The following is a 25,486-nucleotide window of genomic DNA, read 5'->3' as shown; positions in this document are numbered from 1 at the left end:
AAATATATTCAAATCAATCAAATAATTAAAGAAAATTTCATGTCAATCAGAAAATTAAAGATTAAAATTATAAAATTATGTAAAGCATTATTCAATTTATTAACGAGTTAGTGCGTGTATATATATATATATATAAAATAAAAATATATTTTTAAAAGTCTAATATGTAATTTTTTATTTTATATTATAATTTTTTATTTTATATTATTACTGTATAGTAGATAAGTAGTTTTTTTTTTATTATATTGCTACGTGATACTCTATAATATTATTATTATTATGATAAAATAATTTATAATATATTAATATGTATTAATTATATATATTTATATCTATATTATTTAAGCAGACATTTTAATTATTTTTATTACGAAATTTTTATAAAAATGTTTAGAGATAAAAATAATGAAAATAAAATTTAAAATAATTAATAAAAATATTAAAATATTATATTATTTTTATATATAAATTAAAATTATTAACACGGGTGTTATATATATATTAAACAAGGGTGAAGGTTAGATTACAACTCGAAAATAGATGGAAGTTGGCAATCTCTCTGTGTCTGTCACGTCCAAGACAACCCTTTAGCGCGTAATGCAAATCATACGCATCTTCTTTTCTTGCTTAAATATCATTTGGGAGATCTTAGACGTGAAGCTTTTTCTCTTATAATTTATTTATTTATTTTTATCTTTGTAAATATATTTTCATATTATTTATTTCCATTTCATTGGCCCTTTCTCTATTTTAAGAAAGAAAAGAGAAAAAAAAATAAGAATTAAAATGCTCCATTTATTTCTGCTTGAGCTAAACCCGTCAAATAATCCCATTACATTCAGATTTTGCTTACTTTAATCTATAACCAAAGAACTTAGCCTAGTAAGTGTTGGCGTGATGTTTAAAGCTGCGAGATTTAAAAGTTCGAGTTTTGATCAAAATCAGATGTACCAAAAAAAGAAAAATTCAGGATTTCCTGCAACCAAATGGAACCTTCAGACCACGAGATTTACAAGTATATTTGCAAGTTTTAGAAGGGTAGTTTCTTGACGATATACGTGTCATTTATTTCTTACAGCTGAAGAGCCAAGCTTGTAAGCGTATCTAATGATGAATGTGGAGGGTTATCGTGGTAAGTCTCGCTCACAATATGCCCCTGGCCACCTGAGCTCTCTTGCAGAAATCTCTTCTGTCCCAAAGGATTCATTTGATCAAGTCTTGTCCTCAGGAATGGTAGATTGAAAATGAACTGGGAAATTGGTGTTGTTGAGGCCTGGCTTGATTTCAATGACCAATCCGTCCCAGTTGAACAACCCAGTTCATGAGTTGCAACTTGAGCTGCTACAGCTTGGTTATAACCTTTCAGATACTGTGAACTGAGATTATTCATGGAGCCGACAGTTTGATCAAAACCTGATGTACCTGAGGCCAGGGTCTCTAAGGGCCAGGAAGATGATGAAAAGCTGTAACTGTCACTTAACCTGCATTCCAAAACATTTGACTGAGAAACCTTGCAAGCTGAATGCCATGATTGCGATTTATCATCCATCTTGCTTTTCTCTGGTTTCAATTTTGTCGACTTCTTGTTCTTGTTGTTTAACCCAGCAAATAAAGGATGCAGATCTCTTGGATTAGCAATGGATGAATGCAGACCATTTTGAATCCTACCATTCTGATTCTGTTGAAAATTGTCACTCTTAGAAATACCTACGACCTCTGTATCATTGCTGCTCAGAGCCTCGAGTCCAACGGCTCCAATGGTACTATCATGAACCTGTGATGCCATTTCCATTGAAGCATCACCGATTTTCATTTTGTCACCAGAAGATCTCTCCCTTCTATAAGCATCGCACATGTCAATTCTGTCACCACTGCTTAAATTTTGAGAATTTTGAATGGTTATTGAAGTATCCATAGAAGTGGATATCCACTGGGCAAAGCTGGTGGTCACATGATTCTTGCAGTTTGGAGTCTTAGGCAAATTTGAAGCTGAATACAGATAATTGTTAGATTCAGTTGGCCATCCATTTAACTTGCGTTGTGCAATCATTTTAACTTTTGGCCCTAAATCTTTAACAAACAACATTAAGCTTTTGCAATAACCGATATCCTGCTGATTCACCTACGAGAAAAAATTCAGTTCTCAGTAATCATATATAGAATAGAAATGAGAGTTTGTTATGAAAATCACGTACATGCATTAGTACTTTGCAATTACTGTAAATGGTCGAAACAATTGAATGATTCTCATTAAGGATTGACAACTGAGGCTTATATGTACAACGCCTATTGGCTTCTGAAAAACTGGATCCACTACCATCTCCACCTCCTGTTGACAAAGAACTGAAAATGAGTAATCAAATTCTATAGTTCATCATCAGAACAATATAAACTAAATGCTGTTTTGCTTCTCACTATTCTATAGATAGTCCATATAATCATGCAGCCCAACTTACTTATTAAGTTCCAACTGAGAAACGCAGATCAGGATAATACAGGGTTTTGCAATTAGAGGTCAATTTAGATTGGAGAATTTCAGTGCTGGCTCCTTCTCCCCCAGTAAACAAAATACTCACACCCATCCATGCATGTGTATGCACACACACACACACACATAGAGAGAGATTAATACATAATATATCTGGAGAAGTTCAAAATCATTACATAGAATCATTATATTATATAAAATCATTATATATATATATATATATATATATATATATATTATAGAATCACTAAATAGAACCTTTTCATGGCTTCTAAAATAATAAACCAATGGCATAATGCAAAATCAAGCATTTTCTATTGGGAAGAAAATCCACATTTTAGCTTGTCCGAAGTATAAACCATTGATGTATTAGCTTAGTGAATCCCTTTGATATAATGAATGCAAGGAATGCATGGTCCTTTTGTTTATTCTACAAATAGATGAAAATCATGTATGTCATTATAGAAAACGAGATAGCCAAAGCACACAAGGAGAGCTCCTTTAGAACATGCAGTCTTATCAGATTTCTACTCCCCTTACCCAGTGAATTTCAGTTTGAGAGTCAGACCAGAATTCACTTCTTACCAAAAGGCACTCCAACATCTCTTGTGTCTGATTGAGCAGTAATACCACTGGCAGAGCACCAAGGGATTACTTGCATTGCTGGCCTTAAATTCACTGTACTGTTTGCTGAACTGAGCATAGGTTTTCCTGACACACTGAGTGCCATACTATTGGATCTTGAATTCAAGGCAAGTTTAGAAGTTGAGCTATAATTTGAACGCTTAGCTTCATCTTTGGCTCTTCTGCTCATTAGTCGCCGTCTTGTTCCCGAAAATTCCAATTCAAAATTTTCAGGATCAGTTTTAAGAACATAAAAAACCTTCTTAGCTAGTTCATCAATGGCACGAGCCTGTAGCAACAATGATTATACATTCCACTCACAGGAAAAGTAAACTATCTTGGCAGAAAATTGTAAGAATACTGCTTCAGAATTTTAACAAAGATTTGATGATCATACCTGTCTGAAAAAAATTGTACCTGAGGAATTAAATTGCATTGCATTTCTAGGTATTAGAAACACATCATGCTGCATGACAAAATAGATTAGATGCATCAGGTTTATTGAATGACAAAGTTATGCGGTCACACATTAACACCAGAAGACACAGTTACCTTAGGAACCAGAAGTAGAGTAATACTTGAGAGTTGAGAAAGAAGCAAACCTCAAATTGTTCAAGACTATTATACATTCCTTCATGAAGTTTAGCTCTCATGGTCCCAAAATCCATAGGCTCTTTGATGATTTCATAGTAATCTTCTACCTTATTTAGACAAGAAGAACCCCAAAATAATGAATGAGAAAGGAAATGACATTAATGACATATGAGAAGGGAAAAATTAGCCAGATGCTAACCTCATTTGGGTCAACTGGTTCTGCAAATATTTCATTAGTATCTCTCCTAAAAATTAATAAATAAATAAGTAAACAAATAAATAACACAAGCAAAGAAGACCGATCAGAAATTACTGACGTAAATGTTTCTAAATTATTATAAGCTTCATAGCTCACAGCACTTCTTCATTATTTGAGATTTAATAGTTTTGAAAGAATAGCTACCTCTGCAATATGTCTAGAACAAGCTCAAGTATGTGTTTTTTTGGCATCAGTGACACACAAAGTGCAGATAGCGGTTGACCTGATATAAGAGAAACTAAAGTCACTAATGAAGAAAATTGAAGATCCAAGATTCATCGTTTCAACAGAGAAACTGATGTAACCTGGCTTGGTAACTCGATCTCCATTGTTTGTGCTATCTTTACTTTGCACAATGGGTTGATCTGTTCAAATAAGAAACACAAAGAATCATGTCAATTTAAGTGAAATTCTAAAGAAGGCAATTTAAATTACATCTCAGAGGGAGCAAAAGTCAGACCACTATTTTTTAGAAGATCTTCATTACTTGTTTGTCTCCCCTCCTGTACATCACTGGAATTGAGATCCTGAAACCAAACTCACAGAACGTAACAAAGACATCATATTGTCAGCACAGTCCCTAAGTTATTGAGGAAGGTCCAAAAAGCAAGTCCAACTACGTCATGAAGTACTAATCGTCTCTAGGAACAAGTTTTCACATAGTAAGGTTTTGTTCCTTGAATCAGTGTTAGTGAATTAGTGCCTTGTTATCACCAAAAAGAGTACCATAATAAAAATATTTTGGAAACAAAACAAATAAAAGTTTGAATTCTTTAAAATTTTGGAGAAGCAGAAGACTTTTTGAACCTGATATGCAGATTAATATGACTAGTTGTCTTCCAAATCTCGAGAAACTAGCAGCAAAAAATATTGAAGAAACTAAGGGAAAAAAGCTGCTGAATTCGCCATAATACCTTGAAATCCAAAACCAGAGATCAAAAAGAAAGACATAAAAATAGTAATATGATCAGATAAAACAAGAGAGTGTTCTTGTCAAACTGTGGGGTGGTGTCCGGTTGCCTGGTCAACTGATGTCTCCAAGTAACATCAAAATATTAAAATGCTGCTCAAGAAAAACTTTTATCTACTTTAAAAGCCCTCTTTAAAGTTTAAACCCCTCAACAACCAAGATCCCAAATGAAAGTACACTGGGCATGACCAACTCAATCATTGCAATGAACAGGAAAAGAGCACAAAATTTACACATGGGGAATTTTTTCTTTCAGCGAAACAACTGAAAGATAATGAAACTAATAATGAAAAGAAAAATAAATAAAGAAAGAGTTTACATAATATCTAATGAGCAAAACCTGTTGAGCACTGGAAGGAGGAGAAGCCACATCTTGAAGAGGTCTGAGCTTCCTCTTCTTCTTGGCCCTGGTACGGGAGGCTGGACCCTCACCGTTGCCCCCAGGGCGACGTTTCTTTTGCTGGTGCTCTACGTGTAAACTAGTGCTAGTACTAGTAACACTAGTGGTACTACACTTGGTGACAGCAACAGAAGACCTCGATGGCTGAGCTTTCCTCGCATCTAAAGCAGATATTCGAGGGCTCCTCCTCCTGTGTCCTTCTCTCCACATCCTCCCCATTTGTACTTTTCTAACAACAACCAACATTGTCCATTATTAACATAATTCCAAACCTTATTTCACATCCCCCATATATGTCTTTAGTTTTCACATCTGCAACATAATAATAATAATAACAACAATAGCACCCAACAAAGGAAAACAAAAACCCACCTGCAAATTCACATGAATTTTCCAGACAACATTTCCCAAGTTTCTTTTTCACTGAATGAGTGTATAAAAATAAACAAGTGAATGTCAAGCAAGCACTTGAAGAGAATGGGAAATGTGAGGTTACATTGAAGAGATACAGCTAGCAATTAGTCTTATTTTCCATTTTTTGAGGCATATGGAATTTCCAAGTAAGGAAAATGCATAAACCCCAATCGATTGCTGCTATTTTACCTGCTCACGACTTAAAATATTCTAAGTTCTAATACCAAAAAAAATATATTAAAAAGGAAAAGGAAAATCTCTGCAAATGTTGGTGTAATGAGAAAAAAAAAGAAAAAAGAAAAAAGAAGCAAGATAATTAGACAAAAATGGCATAATAATAAAGAAGAGTAATGGCAGGATAAGCTGGAGGTTCTAGGAAGGTAGCAATTCCAGACAACATGGGGCGAGACAGATCACAATCGGACAAGAAACGAATCCGGTGAAGGGTCCTCTCTCTCTCTCTCTCTCTTTAATAATAATAATAATAATTCATGGATTTGTCCTTTTGCTAATTCCTCCGAATTTCTTTTCTTATAAATTTATATGGAATGGGCCAATTCTTAGGGCCTAACACAAGCACCCTGGTCTGTTCTCTGCCCGCCCGTAAGGTTTATTACGGTGTACTTCAGGACTGAAATTGAAATTAAGTTGGCAGTTTCGATCTTCAAGGGGTTAGAAATTTGAAATTGAAGGAAAGAGTTTTTTTCAATTTTATTTTTAATTTTAATTTAATTTCATTTATTTTGCCATAAAAATATTTTTGGCATTATATACAATTTGTAGAACTCAAAAAGTAAATTAATGAAAATATTTTCTTGATAAAAAGAAAATTAAACCATTTTTAATGAAAATAATTTCTTTTTTTTTATAAAGATGAAATTATTTTTTTAATTTTAATAGTATCATTAAAATGTGAAAATATTTATATATGTATGATTTAAATACATATTATCAATTTAATATTATAATCAAATAATAAAAATTTTCAGAAAATATTTTTTAAAAAAATATTATAAAAAATATTTTTTATATATAAGTTACTTTCGATAAAATAAATGTAGACTTAATTCAGTTTAATTAATTTAATTTGATGATTAATTTAAAAAAATTTTAAAAAAATCAATTTTAATCTAAAAATGGGTTAAAATGAACAAAATTAATCTAATTTAATTTTAAATAATTTGGATTAAATTAAAATTTGATGTATAATCCAAAATATTGGTTCGACCACTAACAGTACATGGACAGTGAACTTCGGTTCATATAATAAAATTCACGCTATATTTGAATATCAAAATTTGAAAGATAATTATTTGAATTTAATTTTGGTGTAAATTATTGATAAAAAAGTGAAGTATAATTTTATTAATAAAATTCATGAAAATTTTGATATATCTAAATTATAGTCAAGACCAGAAGACACCCAATATACACACGATTTAAGATTTAAAATGTTAAGCCAAAAAATATAAAACAAAATCAAAATATAAGATATTATAAAGAGAGTTTGAAGGCTAAACCATAATTTGAGACTAGTAGATAATGCGACCACCTTAGCAGAAGTATGAGAAGCCATATTAATTTATTTCCGAAGCCAAATCAAAATTCAATCTGACCCTTGTGAAAGGAGATGCCTGCTGCAGTCATTTGTAATGTGGCCAAATACAACCGGAGTCCATTTCAGTATCCACCCCATGCAAACGACTATTGCCCAGCCAAATAAGCATAACACGAAGACCAAGAACCTCAGCCATACTTGGATCATGTATTGTTATCAAAGAATCCAGTCATGCCCGACACAAAGGACCCGTCAAGCAATGCCCCATGAGAAGACTTGCGGGCATGAATACAAACAAAAGCGTCCAAGATACTTTTCAGTCGACCAATAGCTGGCTTATTCCAACTAGTACATCTCAGCTACTGGGCAACATGTGGCAAATCCAACCTCTTGGCATGCGTTTGCTCCCATTCTTGAAGATGTGGTTTATTAGTGTATGGCAGTGATTGTATAATTTTAATGAGTATGTGATAATTGACATCTTTAAGATATTAATATGTATATGTAGATTTATCTGAAGAGATAGATCTTATTAAGAGACAATTTTATAGAAATCTGATAGAAGATTAAGAGAAGAGAAAGAAGAGATTTTAGAGAAAAAGAGAAGAAGAAAAAAGAAGAAGTAATATAAGAAAAAAAAAAAAACAAAAAAAAGAGACTAATAAAAAGAATAGACATATACTAAAGTAATAGATTTACTACTTGATATTATATATATAAATTCAATATACAATAATAGATAGAATATTTGTATACACATTATATATTACTATAGTATAGACTATATAAATATTTATGTATTATATATATTTATATAAATACTATAAATATACATAGTTGTTGTTTTTACTATAGACATTATACAATAGTTATTTGATAGACACATATTAAAAAGACATATAAAAATAATAGATATATAACATTAACATACATCTCTAAATTATTTTATTTACAAAAAATACAATATATATTTTATTTATATACAATAAACATTATATTATATATTATATATTTATATATATATATTTATATATAATAATATATATATTATATATTATTATATATATATATATATATATATATATATATATATATTATAATTATAATTATATATATATATATAAATTCTTTCTTCATATTATATCTCTTTATTATATTTAATATTTAATACCAATTGTTCATTATGATAAATTTTCTTTGTTTTTTTATATTTTTGTAAAAGTTTATTTAATTGTTTAAAATAATAAAATTTTTAGATTCAATAAAAATTAATCAAATCTAAAATAATAAAAAAAATCTAATAAATAAAAAAGTTCAAAAAAAAAACAATTAAAAAAATTTAGAAAAAACTAAAATTTCAAAAAAAATTTTACCACTTTTTTACATTTATCTAAGTTTTTTTCATGCTTTTTTTTTTTTTCTCACTTTTTATGTTTTTCCAACTTTATTTTTAATATTTTTTTTATTTTCAAATAATAAATATAATTCATTATTCTTCCATTTATTTATATATTTTTTATAAATTTATTTAATTAATTTATTTAATTACATTATTTAATTTTTTTTTTTTTAACTTTTTTTTTTTATTTTTATTTTTTTTTAATATTATAATTTAATAATAAATAATTTAATAATTTTTAATTTTAAATTAATAAATCTTAATAAAATACATCTTAATTATTTATAAATTATTCTTTTATTATTATTATATTATTTAATTTAATTTTTTTTATTTTTTTTTTATATTTTATTTTTATATTGTAATTATTAATTTATTTATTTTTATATGTCTTATATATATATGTATATAACAATATATATTTATTTATTTTTTACATTTTTAATATAATATATATATATACACAATACAATATAATTATATCAAATTTAAGATAAATAATTTCTATCAAATAATAATATATAATTCCATTTTACAAATTTTAATATCAATTTCCTTGATTTATAATTTTATAAAAATTTGTTTCAATGAGTTATACAAACAAAAAAACCACAATGAAAAGAAACAAACCACCCTATAAAAACAAGTTATCTTATTCAGTTTTGTATATTTATTTATCCTCCTATTTATTAATTTAATCCATATTAATCAATTAATTCCACCCATATATTAAACTACATCATATACATATATTATAATAAATACATAAATTACATAAATTATTTATAATTAAAATATAAAATAAATTATTAAAAAAAAAAAAAAAAAAAAATAAATAAAAAAAAGAACCAAATAACACACACAAACACACATAACACACACAACATTATTTTTTCTTACAAATTACAAACAAATTTACAACAATTACTCAATTTATTTACTTCTACTCATCAATGTACTTTCATCTCTTTTTGCATTTTTCATTTCTTTATTTATCTTTCATTCATTCTTTCATTTTTTTTTTCATTTCATTACATTTTTTTATTTTACACAATTTTTTTTTTTTATTTTAATTTTTTTTTTTAATTTCAATTTTTCTAATTATTTATTTAATCTTTTTTTTATAATTTTTTTAATAAAAAAATTTTTTAATATTCCATTTTTTTTATATTTATATCTATAAATTAATATATATTAAATATGCATACAATAAATATTATTGCAATGCATGCAATACACAAATATACCAATACATAATATACAAATCAATTATAACAATTCAATAACAAATAATTTCAAATTTTAAATCAATTAATTAAAATATTTATAATTAAAAAAAAAAAAAAATATAATAAATTTAAAAATAATAGTAAACTAAGTTGTAGTTAGTATTATAATTAAATCAATAATTATAAAATATAATATAATAAAAAAATTTAATTAAAATAAAAAAAAAAAAAAATAAAAAAAAATAAAATAAAAAAAAAAAAAAAATAAAAAAAAAAAAAGAAAAAAAAAAAAGAAAAATAAAAAAAAATTTTTTAAATAAATTTATAATTATAAAAGCATTTTATATAATTATATCATATAGTTCATCATATATTATATTTAATACTTACATACAATACAATTAATCACTTTACATTATATTACTTCTATTCACTTACTACCTTACATCAATTCATTACTCACTTTCTCTTACCTCTCTTAACACACACAACCTTATTATGCCTCTTACAACTTTATATAACATTCATTTATATATATCTCTCTTAATAACACAAACTATTCACTTTATATCTCTTAGAATAATTGTATTTTATATATTATACTTAGAACATTATATAACTATTATTCTTATACTCTATACATAATATATACAACTATTTATCTTACAATAGAACATACTCTTATTATCACAATGTTATCTCTATTATTATTATATTTTTTCATTTTTTAAATTTATTATATATATAAATATTTTTTTTTTTAAATAATTAGCAGATATAACAAATAATTAATTTTTAAAATTTTATTTTTTTTTTTGAAAAATTTTTTTTTTTGAATTTTTATTTTTTTTTTTTTTTTTAATAAAAAATTTTTTTTAATATTGATAGAAAAATAATAATAAAATATATTAATTAATTTTTAATTTTTTTTAACTTTTGCACACAAATCTTATTACATAATTCTTTCTTTTTACTTTCTTATTTCTCTTATTCATAATATAATATTATATATTTTCTATAATATATAATCATTATATATACAACAAATAACAATTTAAAATATTTAATAAATTTAATTTAAAACACATTATTTTTAAGAAAAAATTTAATGTTCATTAATTTCTTTTAATAAAAATATTATTTCTATATTCAATAATAATTATTATTGATAATTCATAAATCCTAATAATTTATTATTTTTTAAAACTTAAACTTAATACTAAAAAAAAATAACAAAATAACAAATGTACTATATATTAATATTATATTATCATATTTATTATTTAGAATTATTAATTTTAAATTTTTTATTAAATTTTATTTTTTTTTTTTTTTTTTTTTCTATTTTTTTCTTTATTCAGAATTCAATAAGTAAACAGAGACTTTGAAAAAATATTAAAATATTATAAATGAGTTATTAAAATATATAAAATATAACTTAGCTTCAATTCTTTCTTTTTTTTCTTCTTCTTTCTCTTTTTCTTCTTTTTTTTTTTAAAAAAAGATTTCTTTTACTTAACTCTTTGATTCATCACTCTTGATTATTTTTTCTTTTTATTATTAATATAATAAAATAATTGTGTTGTTGGTGTGTTGTGAATAGGTTATTAATGAGTTTTGATGAATGTTCTCTTTATGGATTTAATTTAATTAGATATATAGAATATATACATATACCAATGATACAACAAATAAAAAATAGATACTGAACTATTCAGAGAGAACTCTTTCTTTTTAGAACTTTATAGAGAAGAGATTAGAAGAAAAGAAGAGAAAGAAAGAAGAAGAGAATAGTATAAATAAAAAAAAAAAAAATTTATAAAGAAAAAAGAAAAAAGATGAAAGACACTAGACACACATCACATCATACTATCTCCAATATATAACAACTATTTATGTAGACATGTATGTTATTTAAAAAAATTTATTATAAAAATATGTGACTATTTGTATTGTATATATTATCTATTTATTTATACACTATACACATATAATATTTTTTAATTTATATAGAATATATATATGTTATTATTATTATAGACATATATGCTTGTATTTGTATTGTATGAAATGTGCATAATGTAAACAACACAACTTTAAAAGTTAATAATAATATACTAATTTATTTTATTTTAATTAAATTAAAATAATTAAATTATTTTATTTATTTATTATTATATACATGTCATATAAATAAATAAATATATATTATATATATATATATATATATATATATATTATTCTCTCTCATTCAATATATATATTTAACAATATAGGAATTCTTTCTCTCTATACTGTCTAACATACAAGCTATTTATAACAGAAGATACTAAAGTGCCGAAGAAACAAGCCATATATTCATGACTCTAATCAATTAAATAAATAAAATATATACCTCCATCGAATTTAAATCTCATGTTTCAAATTTCACCCTCTAAATACAAAGTTAGAACTCACATATTTTGTGAAGCTATTATATTTATATGAAACTTATTTTAAAGAGAGTATTTATTTTAACTTACAAATCGATTAAATCTATTTATAAATAAGAAATCATAAATAATTTATAATTTAATTTAACTTATAAATTAAAAAAATTATTTAAAATAAATTAAAATTACAAGTAAGATATCATTTACTTATTTTAAAATTATTTTTTAATTAAATAAAAAATATATATTATTCTAATAATTTTTAAAAATATTAATATTATATTTCTTTTAATAATTTTAATATTCAGTGATATATTATTTTTTTATTATTTTAACAAATTAAGCTTCTTTTAAATATATTTTAAACAAATATTTTAACGGTTTAAAAGTTTATTTCAAATAATTTTATTAAATAATTATTAATTTATTTTTAAATTAATTTATAAATTAAAAAAAATATTCTAAATAATAAATAAATAATCAAATCAAACGTCCATACAATATCTTAACTTAAAATTTCTCATTTAAAAATAAAAATGCAAAACAAATATTTTTTGTTTCTTTGCAATTAAAGAAGTGTCCAAGACTACAACTAATGCCTATGCGCAGTCTCGTAAACCAGAGCTTCCCTCTCCCAACGCAGGGGTTAATCTTCTTAGTGTGCATTTCACGTTGAGTTTTGAAAGTTAAAATTATTTTTTAAAATAAAAATATTAAATTTGATATCATTAAAAAAATTTTATTATTATTTTAATATTTTATAATTAAAATTTATTAAATTTAATTTTAAATTATTTTTTAATATTTTTTAAATAATTTATTTAAAAAATTGATATTTTCAAAAGTAATTTCAACAATAATACTAAAATAAGCCTATATAAATTAATGATGTTAAAAAATTAAGAAAAAAAAATATATCCTATGATTTAAAATTGAGATTATGATTTGTTTTAATACATTTTTTAAATTATTCTTGAGCATCAAGATATTATTTCACTCATTAAAATAAAATTATTTAAAATTCATAATTTATTAATAATTTATATTAAAATTAAATTTAAATTTCCCATTTCAAATTTGATATGCAAACATAGCATAAAGAATTTGTCAAGAAAAGTTAAAAAAAATAAAAATATATTTTATGATTTACAAATTGAGATTATAATTTGTTTTACCCAATGGATAATGCTATTTGATTTACTTCCCTCCATCTCCCTCCGTTCTCTCAAAATTGTTTTAGAAGATTTTATAGACCGAGTTTGTGTAAATTACTATTAGCGACCGAATATAATATAATAAAAAAAAAAAAAAGGAAAAAGAAAAGCGAGGCGGTCGGTGGATGCGCTTTATCAATGATGGAAACTGCAGGAAAGGGCTCAAGGGCCCAATCGAGTGACGCTCCGTTGCTCCCCCGTCTACGCTGGACCGATTCATACCAACTATACAAACGCGCATAGTAGCGCGTGACACTTGCACAAGCAACTAAAGCCCTTGAAGCCTTAATGGGTTTTCGATCGATCGCGGGTGCAGCGACCCTCCCTCTCTCTTCGACAAAACAGACTAAACTGTATATGTATAAATATACACGACTTTGAACCACTTTACAAAGATGATAATTGATAAGGATGCTCGCTGACTGAACCCTTTAAGACGCTTCCCCTTCTTCCTTATCATCTTCCTCTCCTCTTCTCTATTATAATCTATTTTCTTACTGACCCACCTTCTGTTCGAATTGTGGTTGTTGGAATTTCATTTCTTTTTTTTGATTTCCTCATTAATTTTTGTTGGTTTTTCCCCTTTTGTGGATTTAATTTTGGGTTTTGTTTCTACGGTTCTAAAAGCCTGAAGCTTGTGATTGGACCTTGTGCTTGGCTATCCTGAAGATCCAAGCATTTTCCAGTTCGGAATTGATTTTCTGGTAATTTTTTTTTTATTCCATCATTTTTTTTTAGACTTTTTCATATTTCTTTTATGCAATTGAGCTCTGCTTGAATTAGGTTCAGAGGGAACTATCAACTGTGGAGTGTTTTATGGAATTTGCATGAATTCTCACGATGGGACTGTGCCTAGTCTTGTCGTATAACTCGACGACAATGTTGGGCATTTCCAGTTTCTTGTCATGTTAGCTTTTTACGAGGGGTTAAAGGTTCTAGAATGTGAGGATGCAATTGAGAGCTGACTTTACTTAAGAATTGCGTTGAGGACGGATGGGTTCTGTGATTGCTCTAAAATGCTTTGTCTGCAACTTAGATTTTGTGGACATTGCTAAGCATTGAAGATGATTGCATTCTTTTTATTTTTTATTTTTTTTAAACTTTCTTTCTTGTAGTTTATCCGTGACTCTATTTAGATTTTGAGCAACTAGATGCCTGGTTTTGAGGATAAATTTGAGTGAAGATTAACTTATGCTGGTTGTGAAGTTTCCTTGGTTAACTAGCTGCAGTATTCAGCAATCTAGATATATTGGCATGCCTTTGTGAGCAATAATCCAAATAGCTGTTGCATTTGCTTATTGTTGGCGTTCATTGAAGGTTATGTGATGTGAGGTATCACTGTATGGATGAATGAGTTTTGTGATGGAATGCTTTGGATAAAACTTTTATACCACTCCACTTCCTTGTCTTGGTGGTTCTTTGTTTTATGTATAATGATAGGCCATTTTGGGTATTATTTTCACACGGTTATTCCATCATCATACTTAGGCATGAGGCCAACAATGATCAGTTCCCTTATTTTTCAAAACCAACAAGTTACATCTCTAAGAGAATAATTGAACATGTTCTTATGTATGCCTTTGCTTCCCTCTTGTTCTTCTTGGCTTTTATTGACTGGTTCTGATATACTCACGTGACATTAACTGGTGGAAAATTAATTACGCTCATCTGACATCAGAATACCCAGCCATTGCCAAGTTGAGTGCCTACTCCCTAACGTAGGAGGTTATGGTTCAAATCTGGACAACCTCATTTTGCTTTAAGTATTTCCTAAGTACCAAAAAAAAAGAAAAGAATATCCAGCCATTTATTTCTCCATTTCTTCCATCCGTTTTAAGTTGCATTCTTCTAGCTCTCTATTTCCCCTCAACTTTTTGATCTTTTCTCTACTTTCAGATGGATGCAGATTCAGAAAGAACTTCACAAGATGTGCCTCTCTTTACTGCTCATGGCCATGCAGATGGTTTAGTGGTTGACCATTCTGTCTACCCAGCAGCATGTGTGCTGTGCAGAAGAACTTTTGCACCTGATAATGATGATCTTGAAACTATAAATATATGTGGGGACTGTAAATTTTTGCTTCTCGAAGATCCTGGGGACACCACACTTGATTCTCTTCAGAGAAGGCCACGCAGAGGAAGAAGAACTAGGTACAGCAGCTCTGAATCAATTGAAAATCTTTTTTCACAACAGTTATCACATATAATCAATCAGGCCAGGCAAAACCAGTCCATTGTATCTGGTCATGATAATCCATCTGTAGATGGAGATACTTCTGTTAGACTATTGCAGCACACAAGCTCCCATACAACACCAACTGGTTCTAGAAGATGGCGGCGGGTTCTCTCGGACACTGAAAGTGAGGGTTTTGATAATTTGGATTCGCTTTATGGTGAGAGTGAAACAACTCCCAGTGTCAGTTGGTCAAGGGTTTATCATGGTGAGAGTGATGCCATTTCTTTTAGTGCATATGGAGGGGACTCTGATGTAGATGCTGATGGACATAGTTATGTGGATACTGAGATGTTTATTCGACCAGATGAGGGAAGCAATGTTGACAGTGATACTGACATTGATCCAATGCATGCTGGTCTCAACCAATGGAACTCAGATGAAGAAGAAGAAGAAGAAGAAGAAGAAGAAGAAGAAGATGGTGAGTGGGAAGAAATTGAATCTGTGGTAGCAGGACCAAGGCTTCAAAATTATCTAATTTCAAGTCCCAATGAAGGTAATGGCTCCAGTAATTGGCGTCAATGGTCATACTCTCCTGAATATCGGGGCCTGATTCCCCAGAGAATCAGGCAAGATAGACAAGCATATAACAGGGACATCTTTGCTAACTTAGAAGAATCAGAATTACCACAATATGTAGGAAATTCTGGGGATTATCTTGATGCAAGAGGCTTTGAAGAATTTCTTGAACATCTTGCAGAGACTGACAGCTCAAGAAGAGGAGCACCACCTGCAGCTATGTCCTTTGTGAATAGCCTGCCCCTCGTAATCATTAATGAGGAACATGTGAAGCATGATGGTTTAGCTTGTGCAATTTGCAAGGATGTTTTATCCATTTGCACTGAAGTTAACCAGCTTCCTTGCCTTCATCTATATCACCCTGCTTGTATTTTGCCATGGCTGAGTGCCCGAAATTCATGCCCTCTGTGTAGGTTTGAGCTGCCAACTGATGACAAAGAATATGAGGAGGGTAAGCGAAACAATAGTGATAGAATGGAGATTCGTGAAATTCGGCAGGAGGATGCAACTGAGGACAGTTCCGCTGATGTCTCAGATGGTGAATTTGACCAAGGTGGAATGGAGCAAAGGGAGCTTCTAGACATGGACCCTCCTGTCAGCCGCTCTGGAAGAGAAGGCAGTGGAAGGAGGTGGTTTTTTCTTGCTGCTGCTCCAATTGTCAGTCTTGTGGGTATTGTCCTTGTATTGTGGCTAGGAAATTCTCGAGGAAGAGTGCCAACTCATCATTGCAACTTCCCTGAGGGAGGGCTTCATCACGTTCCTGGCTCTTCTTCACCCAACCAAAGGGGCAACAGAAGTCGGAGATGGTGGTCTCTTTTCTAAGTGATTCCATGCTTGACAGATGGGCCTAACCCAGAATGTTCATGCATGCTTATTGGCAATTGGATATGCGCGCAAACAATTATAGTGATTTTCTGATTTTGTTAGAAATTCTAATGCTTGGTCTGGTGTTACAATCACGGCACCATTAATAACTAAGTTGGGGAGTCACATGGGTAAGGTTTCTGAATGCACTGATGGTCTGAGCCCTTGTGCTACTGTCCTTCCTAGGTCAATGACTGGTATTAACTACCAGTGCAGCTAGTGAGGGAGTTGTACCTACCTGGGTGGTTTCGTGGAAATTGTTTTTTCCTCCTTTCTTGGCTGAAAAGGGATTTGTTGAAAATTTTTAAATGGTCTGCCTATCCTTTTATCAAGTTTAGCTGCTGGTGTGTCTTTGTATCAGTGAAGTGTCCGGTAGAGATTGAGGTTATTTGGAACTTGTAAAGAGTGTGCATGACTAGGCATTGCTATTGTACATGATTAACTAGCAACGGCAATGAAAGCTTTATCGGAAGATACGCATCTGTTTCCCGTTTGTTGTCCGTTTATGAGTCTGCCCTTCCTAACAACAATTTTTACTAATTTTTCCACCGGCAGCAGAATCGCTGTCTTCTCCTATTTCTCATTTTCTCGGATTAAAATTATTTACTAAATTAATGTGAATTTAAAATATTTATTAAATCAATATTTATTAAAAAAACACCATTTGAAAAAACATTTTCTAATATATCACACAATTAAAAACACAAATCTTTTTATTTTATCAGTTGATGATTGTGGGTCAAATATAAAATTAAAAATTTACATTTTTGGCTGTATCATGTATAAAATATTTGATTATCATTGTTAATTATATTTATTACCCTTCAATACTATTATTTTAAAATTTCAAACTATTTATTGACACATTCTAGATAATTAGACGTATTGGATAATATGAATCCAAAATCTTCCAAGGATAGAGGAATGGAAACAATAAAAATGATTCGCCAGCTTATATATAAGAATGACAATCCAAGTCCACAGAGATTCTGAAATCTGTCCGAAAAACTGCTATTGAGAACCTCTGCTTCCCAATAAATTTCAAAATTTTCTTTTGTAACCCACTTAGCTATTAGCACTAAAAGTGAAATAAATCGGCAGGTACATGTCAGAAACAGCTTGCGGCAGGTTTGCAACTCAGAAGAGAATGTTGATATAAAGAACAATCCATCCGGCCATTGAGAAAACGGCAAAAATATGAACCCAGAACAGGACAGCAGCAGCCTCTCTTCCACAACCTCTGAGATTAGCGACAGCACCTAAAGACGTGAACAAATTATTAAGTAAATTGATTCCTCCCTGTATGCAAAACTAAGGAACAGCGAAATTTTATATGGAGCCCAGAAATATAAGATTGGTTTTAATCTTAATTTTATTAATATTTCATAATGTGAGCATGGAATGAAAGATCAAACCTGACAGGACAGATGTAGGCATTGTATGTTGAAGAAGTAGGACAAACCGGAACATCTTATCACCAGGAGGAAGGAAGCCAAGCTTATCAGCCAACATAACAATGCCAAGTCCAGCAGGAGGCACCAAAATTAACCGAGCAAAAATAATAGCAGCAGTTGTCCGTAAACCAAGTTTAGAACTTCCTGGTCCTGCAAGTGAAACCAAGAGTTGTCACTTTGATTGATAAAAATGATCTCCAAAAGATGGCAAACATCACAAATAAGTTTTAGAATAATGGACAAATGATATTAGAAAGTTAAACTTACCATCAACAAGGTTCCCTCCCAAAGCCAACAAAATGCACGGAATCATGGCCTCCCTGATTTATAGCAGAGACATTTTTCAAGATCAAGAACCAAGAGATTGACTTGCATAGAAATAGTTTTATCATGCACAACAAAGGAATCTGGCTAGTATAAATCATCACATGTCTGGCTAGTAGTCAGGCATTTTGATCTTGGGAAATATGAAGGCATGTTACAGTGGAATGATAGAGTTATTCAATTCAACAGGGACTGCATCATCTATGACTCTATGTAACCATATTTGTAGAGTTTGCTTGGGTTGTTGCATGCAGTGCTATAAGCTGTTTACACTATTAGCACATACTAGTACATAAACCTTTTGAACGACAATAAGATTGGATATCTGATTTGAATGCCCGCTGTTGGCACCGCAAAAGTTGAGCATCAACACCATCTTCTATAACTGGATGTTCTATCACTTGCAAATGATTTGTAATGCATGGTGAATCTGATGTGTTTCCTCCTACTATCTAGAGCAGGGGTTTTAAAGCTTAGACCTAGTCAATTCTTTAAAATAGAACATGACTTCCCACCCATAAAACAAACCTAGAAATGTATAGCAGCTTTCAAAATAGTGCCAGCATATGTGCTTTAAATATATCAAACACATATTAAATCCACACAGGAACTTAAATTTACAAAATTTCAAGCAGTGTTTTCATTTAATTCTTCCTTTCATCATTGACATGTCAACAAAGCCTAGAAATTGCATAATCCCTCAGTTCTAATATACATACCCAAAAGATAAAAAAATATAAACTACCAAATATTAGCAGGGACAATAAAAAAATAATAAGAAAAAACAAGTCTAAAGCAGTGAATGAGCATACCCAAGAATATTGCAGCTGTCAGTAAAAAAGTAGAGTGGAGCATCAGTTGTAAAGATCAATCGCTTCAAAAATGGTACTGCACCAAGGAACATGGCTAGGATCTGCATCAAAATATTCTTTGATAAATGAATGAATCAACCAGAAAAAAAAAAAAAAAAAAAAAAACCACTGAATCTGGCTATTATAACTTCTGCACGAACTCAGGGATTTAGCTAAAACATCTCCGGTTCTTCTAAGTTATCAGAGTGCAGACACGTTGATGAAGCTGGACATTAAACCTAACTGTGCTCAAATCGAGTGCCTTTTCAGGTTATATCAGGTGGTGAATGATGATCATATACCATCTCAGCTTCAACTAAAAATTCAGTGAAACCAGATGCCACCTCAACTTTTTCATAAGCATCCTCACCGTCACAAAAGAAATAAGAAATATTTTCAACTTTAATGCCTAGATCTGATACTAGATCTCACATTAAGATTTTCATACCAATGCTTAAGAGTTCATCATCAAGAGTAAAAGGGCGCTAGAAACTCAAAAACAAGCAATTCCCTTTGAAAGACAGAAACTCACAGAAGCAATGATAGGGGGCTGAAGGATTTGCTTGAGCTTCAACTTCTCATATAGAAAAACTAGAAATTGTTTAATCTGCAAGAAGCAAGAGATACAAATGAAACTGCAGTCTATGAGGAAATATTAACGTGATAAAGCATCAAAACTACATCAATAAATCCCTAAATCCCATTTCCATTGTGATTTATTTTAAATTTTGGTACCGTGTACAAGTTACGAAAACACTCAATAGTACCAAGAGCACTTGTGCAATTTTCAGAGAACCAAATTACAATGTGTCATCTTAACAACGTTACACAAGCAGCAACTAACACTAAATACCATTGATAATTCATATAAAGGCCTATTTTCATTTGAGAGTTTAGGGTCTGTTTACTTGCGGAAAATAGTTTTCTATTTTCCATTTTCTAAGAAAACTCCAGTTTTCATATTCCATGAAAAACATATTCACTTGTCAATTATAATTATAGAAAACAATTTCTAATTCAATTTAAAAAAAAATTCATAACTTTCTTAATTTAAAAAAAAATCATTATAAAATATATTCAAAAACTTATTTTACTTTTAAAATTTTTTTAATGTTATTCATCTACAACTCAACTCAACTCAACTAAGCCTTTATCCCAAAAATTTGGGGTCGCCTATATGGATTCGCTTTCTTCACTCCGAACGATTTTGGGTTAAATCATCAGAAATGTGTAATGTTATTCAACTATTATATAATAATATGTTTAAGTTTTTATCATTGTAAATAAATATTTTCCTAAATAATTATTTAATTTTAAAGTTATAGTATAATTATGATTATAGAAAAATAATTGCTTTCCATGTCGAAAATAGAACTGTTGTTATAAGGAAAACAACAGAAAACAACTTAAAGCTATTTTTCGAAACTTAGATAAATTTTAAAAAACTGGAAAATTAGTTTTCCTGTTCTCCATTTTAAAAAAATGGCACGTTTGAACACGTTTTCAATTTTCTTAAAAAACTTAGAAAACTATTTGAGCTTCCACAACTGAATAGGCACTTAATTTCCATCTGAGGATGAAATAATGTCTCCAGTTGGTAAATAAATACAAGGTCCCTATTCATTATTTTCTATACATATAAAATTATATCTTCTACACAAGCATAGGACTAATGACACCATGACCACTTATATATGCAAAAAACTTAGTAAATGCATGATTCTCATGTGCATCTATAAAGCAGTCAACTGGATATAACATAAGGAGACAAATTACATAGAATTGAATGTTTACATACCTAAAATTCCATACATAAATCATTCACATCACTGATTCTCACCTTTCTTTTCTTTGAAGCATTTGAATCCATTTAAAAAACTGGAAAATTAGTTTTCCTGTTCTCCATTTGAAAAAAATGGCACATTTGAACACGTTTTCAATTTTCTTAAAAAACTTTTCTAGAAAACTATTTGAGCTTCCACAATTGAATAGGCACTTAATTTCCATCTAAGGATGAAATAATGTCTCCAGTTGGTAAATAAATACAAGGTCCCCATTCATTATTTTCTATACATATAAAATTATATCTTCTACACAAGCATAGGACTAATGACACCACAACCACTTATATATGCAAAAATCTTAGTAAATGCATGATTCTCATGTGCATCTATAAAGCGGTCAACTGGATATAACATAAGGAGACAAATTACACAGAATTGATTGTTTACATATGTAAAATTCTATACACAAATCATTCACATCACTGATTCTCACCTTTCCTTTCTTTGAAGCATTTGAATCTATTGGTTTATCATCCTCCTGGGTAAGCAAGGGCACTTGCTCAGGAGCAGCATCTTTAGGAGGGTTCTTAAGCGGAAGACTTCCATCCTCAATTTCAAATGTACCTTCAGGAGGAGGTGCCAACATATGAAATACATATGTGTATAGGATGATTGCACCAACCTGGCATGAATAAACCAAACTTATCCTCTCAATGTCTTGTGATTCATTATATGTGGTGAAACTAATCCCTCAAAATTATAGGGCTCATGAACAAATATAGCAACCATAAATAAATCCATGCATCAAACAGCAATCCCATTCTGTTCTACCACATAATTGTGTAAACTATAAACCATAACCAGAGTATGATATGGTTCACAACTCAGAAGTCCAATATGTGCAAGCAATAACAAACCAGTAAGCAATATTGAAGACCCACCCACTGGCCAAAGGAGATATAGGCAGTCCCATCTGTGCTACATTTTTCTGAGTCACCGAAAGGATTGGATTTATCTCTGCATAGAGCTGCAATTAGGACAAGCGGCACATTCCCAATGTTCCCTGCATTCAATATTAAAGCTACCATACGTTAAAAGGCTTTGAAATGCAGAAGCACCAGCACATCAGAAGAACAATATTCAGCAGAATTGAAGTGCATATTTGTAATGAACACAAGAACCATTAGCATACAAGAATATCAAAATTTCCAGTATTAGTAGCTCACCAATTCCAATTTGTATAATAGTGAACTTGAAAAATGGGTATGGGGGGCGAACAATATATGCAACAATAAAACCTATTAGCGAGCCTGATGTAGCGCCTAGAACAACATTCATGGGGATAAACCACCTGTAACAGGATAAAGTGGTCTTATATCCAAAAGCTGTTAATAGAAGCAGTAAAAAATAAAAAATAAAAAATAAAAAAAAAGAACAACCAAACTAATGGTTACCACTCCAACATCTTCTTCAATGTAACAGCTTGCCCAAGTTGAGAGAATATCAAACAAGGAAGCAAAAGCGAAAAAACCAACTACAAAAAAATGATTGAAACAACCCATTATTATCAAATAAAGAAAGAACGTCACTTTAAGGGTCTAAAAATATAAGGGAGCTGGTTTAATCACCCCATTAAGGAGTTTTCTTCCATTGGCAGGCAAAATGTTAACATATTTGGAGGCCATAAGAAATCCCAAAAAGCACATTGTAAAAACTTTTGCTATGGGCAGAACAGCAATTTTGATGGTGCCGATGACTGACTCTCCCGCCGCCTGATTTTCCATAGAGGCGGCTACTGCAGATAAAAACCTTTCCATGGCGTGAGACATCTCTAACTTGAAAGAATCCCAAGTCTTCACACATTCACCCAAGTCTGCCTCAAACAGCAGACAACCCTCGGCCAATCCCACCTGAAAATTAAATAAAATTCTGGTTAATTCCAGAAAAGCAGAGATGATGTCATTCAGAAAATTAACAAAGTTATATACATATATAGATAAATAAACCTTACCAAAATCCAGAATTTCAATTGAGCAGATCCAACAGCATAAGCTTATTGGATTGAAATAATTGTTCTATTGAGACGAAACCAACGCCTCTCCTTACTCCCTACTCTAGTCAAAATTCTTCACTTTCTCTGCAAATTTAACATATAGCAATAAATAAAATATATCTCATATCTCCTGATTCTAACCAGCTGAGTATTAGAATTACAACAGCAATACAACTAAGAATCCGAAAGAACACAAACATTAACTATATATACATATATATATCCTCTTTAAATGTTTGGTTATCTCCAGAAAACCAACCAAAACTCACCAATGATCAAAGGCAAATCACCAACGAATTCACATGAACTAGAAAAGAAGAATTCGACACTTCCAGATAAAAACAGATGGAATAATTTTTCTTTAAATAAAGTACAAATTTAAAAAAATAATAATAAAAACGAAGAAGAAGAAGAAGAAGAATAAATAAATAAATGCAAAATCTTAATAAAAGAAGATAGAGCGGGAGAGAGAGATTCTATATGGCCAAACGCAGAAAGTACCAGAGAAACGCGAGAGAAGAAGTCTTTAATTACAAGTTTAAACGATGCGTTTCTTTCAGTCTCTACCTCTTCCGCGTCCCAACTTCGGTCAGTTGTTTAACTTTAAACGTAACTATGTTAGTTTCGTAATTTTAAGAATTGAGGTTGAAGTTAAAGATTTGTAGGAGAATGATCAATTATACATGAGTGAGTGGATGAGGTGGGATGAGGGGGCAATTTGAACTTCCGCAGGCCTTTTTAGCAGGAAAGCAAGATAGCTCTTTTCTTCTTTCTTGCGATGGCTGTAGATTTATGTGACCTTCGTTTAGACTGTGACATATTTCATCACCGGCGCCTTCCATAAACATATTTTTATTTATTTTTTATTTTTAAATTATTTTTTAAAATAATAACTTATTTACTATGCTAATATATTCTTTATTTTTTGTAGAATAATTATAAAAATATTGTAAATAGAATTATTTAATTTAAATTTATTTTTTTAAAAATATTTTTTTATATATTTTTTAATATTTAAAATATTTTTTAATTAAAATAAAAATTAAATTATTTTTGAAAGATGACTTTTCCTTTTTAAAAAGATAAATTTAGTTTTTAAATTTTGATAATATTATAAAAATATTTATACATATAAAATATAAATACATATAATTAATTTAATATTACCATTAAATAATAAAAAATATTTATAAAAAATATTTTTTATATATAAATTATTTTACACAAAATAAACGAAACTTAAAATAAAATTAAAATATATTATTTTTATTTCTTAATGTGTACCTAACGCATGATGTAATTGAAATAAAAAACAACCACGCTTGTCCATGTCAAAGATTTTACATATTTATTTATGCATACGTACTTAATTTAATTTAATTGTTTAAGTACAATAACACTCCTTTCATGAAATAAAAAAAAATATTTATCTCAATTTATAAATTATTTTTTAAATAGTAATTTATTTATTAATTTATTAATACACTTTTATTTAATATGAATTAAAAAAGTAAAATTATTAGCTAAATTACACTAATTATTTAATTATTTTATTTTAAACATTCAATTTTAATTTATAAAAATAAAATTCTTTAATTTTAATTTTATTTTATAAAATATCTTCTTGACCTGCAATAATAATTTTTGAAATTAAAAAAATTATTTTTTTTAATTTTCCTTCTTTTTCTATTTTTTATTTATCCGATTATTTGATTCATTTTTTAGTTTATTTTTTTTTTAAGAAAACATTTTAAACTTTCACGTTTAAAGTTTATATAAAAATTTATTAATTTATTTTAATTAAATATTAGTATTAATTTTTTA

At 29.1% G+C, this 25,486-nt stretch overlaps 3 protein-coding genes across 11 annotated transcripts; 1 reads left to right on the top strand and 2 right to left on the bottom strand.

The window, feature by feature from the left end:
• Nucleotides 1–948: 948 nt before the first annotated feature.
• On the bottom strand, nucleotides 949–6,205 carry LOC110661512 (uncharacterized). 6 transcript variants are annotated; one of them, XM_058144229.1, is made up of 11 exons: nucleotides 5,708–6,205; nucleotides 5,276–5,647; nucleotides 4,426–4,492; nucleotides 4,271–4,330; nucleotides 4,110–4,188; nucleotides 3,906–3,951; nucleotides 3,715–3,813; nucleotides 3,510–3,578; nucleotides 3,074–3,401; nucleotides 2,196–2,329; nucleotides 949–2,113 (listed from the first exon to the last, which is right to left on the bottom strand). In XM_058144229.1, exons 2-11 carry the CDS (start codon nucleotides 5,579–5,581, stop codon nucleotides 1,073–1,075), a joined length of 2,229 nt encoding a protein of 742 aa, XP_058000212.1. In that variant the 5' UTR covers nucleotides 5,582–5,647; nucleotides 5,708–6,205; the 3' UTR covers nucleotides 949–1,072. The 6 variants fall into 6 exon arrangements, with proteins under 6 accessions (XP_058000212.1, XP_058000213.1, XP_058000214.1 ...); XM_058144230.1 differs by having other exon boundaries at nucleotides 949–2,110; XM_058144231.1 differs by having other exon boundaries at nucleotides 949–2,122; nucleotides 2,208–2,329.
• A 7,595-nt stretch (nucleotides 6,206–13,800) lies between these two features.
• LOC110668738 (uncharacterized) lies at nucleotides 13,801–17,696 on the top strand. The gene is made up of 2 exons (XM_021830093.2): nucleotides 13,801–14,285; nucleotides 15,478–17,696. Exon 2 carries the CDS (start codon nucleotides 15,478–15,480, stop codon nucleotides 17,152–17,154), a length of 1,677 nt encoding a protein of 558 aa, XP_021685785.2. The 5' UTR covers nucleotides 13,801–14,285; the 3' UTR covers nucleotides 17,155–17,696.
• Nucleotides 17,697–18,123: 427 nt separating this feature from the next.
• LOC110668747 (protein PIN-LIKES 6) lies at nucleotides 18,124–24,483 on the bottom strand. 4 transcript variants are annotated; one of them, XM_021830110.2, is made up of 12 exons: nucleotides 24,164–24,483; nucleotides 23,621–23,746; nucleotides 23,238–23,519; nucleotides 23,064–23,143; nucleotides 22,836–22,960; nucleotides 22,527–22,672; nucleotides 22,103–22,291; nucleotides 20,358–20,432; nucleotides 19,787–19,887; nucleotides 18,918–18,970; nucleotides 18,612–18,800; nucleotides 18,124–18,455 (listed from the first exon to the last, which is right to left on the bottom strand). In XM_021830110.2, exons 3-12 carry the CDS (start codon nucleotides 23,436–23,438, stop codon nucleotides 18,334–18,336), a joined length of 1,281 nt encoding a protein of 426 aa, XP_021685802.2. In that variant the 5' UTR covers nucleotides 23,439–23,519; nucleotides 23,621–23,746; nucleotides 24,164–24,483; the 3' UTR covers nucleotides 18,124–18,333. The 4 variants fall into 4 exon arrangements, with proteins under 4 accessions (XP_021685802.2, XP_021685805.2, XP_021685808.2 ...); XM_021830113.2 differs by having other exon boundaries at nucleotides 24,197–24,483; XM_021830116.2 differs by having other exon boundaries at nucleotides 22,551–22,672; nucleotides 24,164–24,481.
• Nucleotides 24,484–25,486: the final 1,003 nt, after the last annotated feature.

The sequence above is a fragment of the Hevea brasiliensis genome, chromosome 3 (assembly GCF_030052815.1).
Source record: "Hevea brasiliensis isolate MT/VB/25A 57/8 chromosome 3, ASM3005281v1, whole genome shotgun sequence".
Lineage (NCBI taxonomy): Eukaryota > Viridiplantae > Streptophyta > Magnoliopsida > Malpighiales > Euphorbiaceae > Hevea > Hevea brasiliensis.
This window is presented reverse-complemented; position numbering and strand designations above follow the sequence as displayed.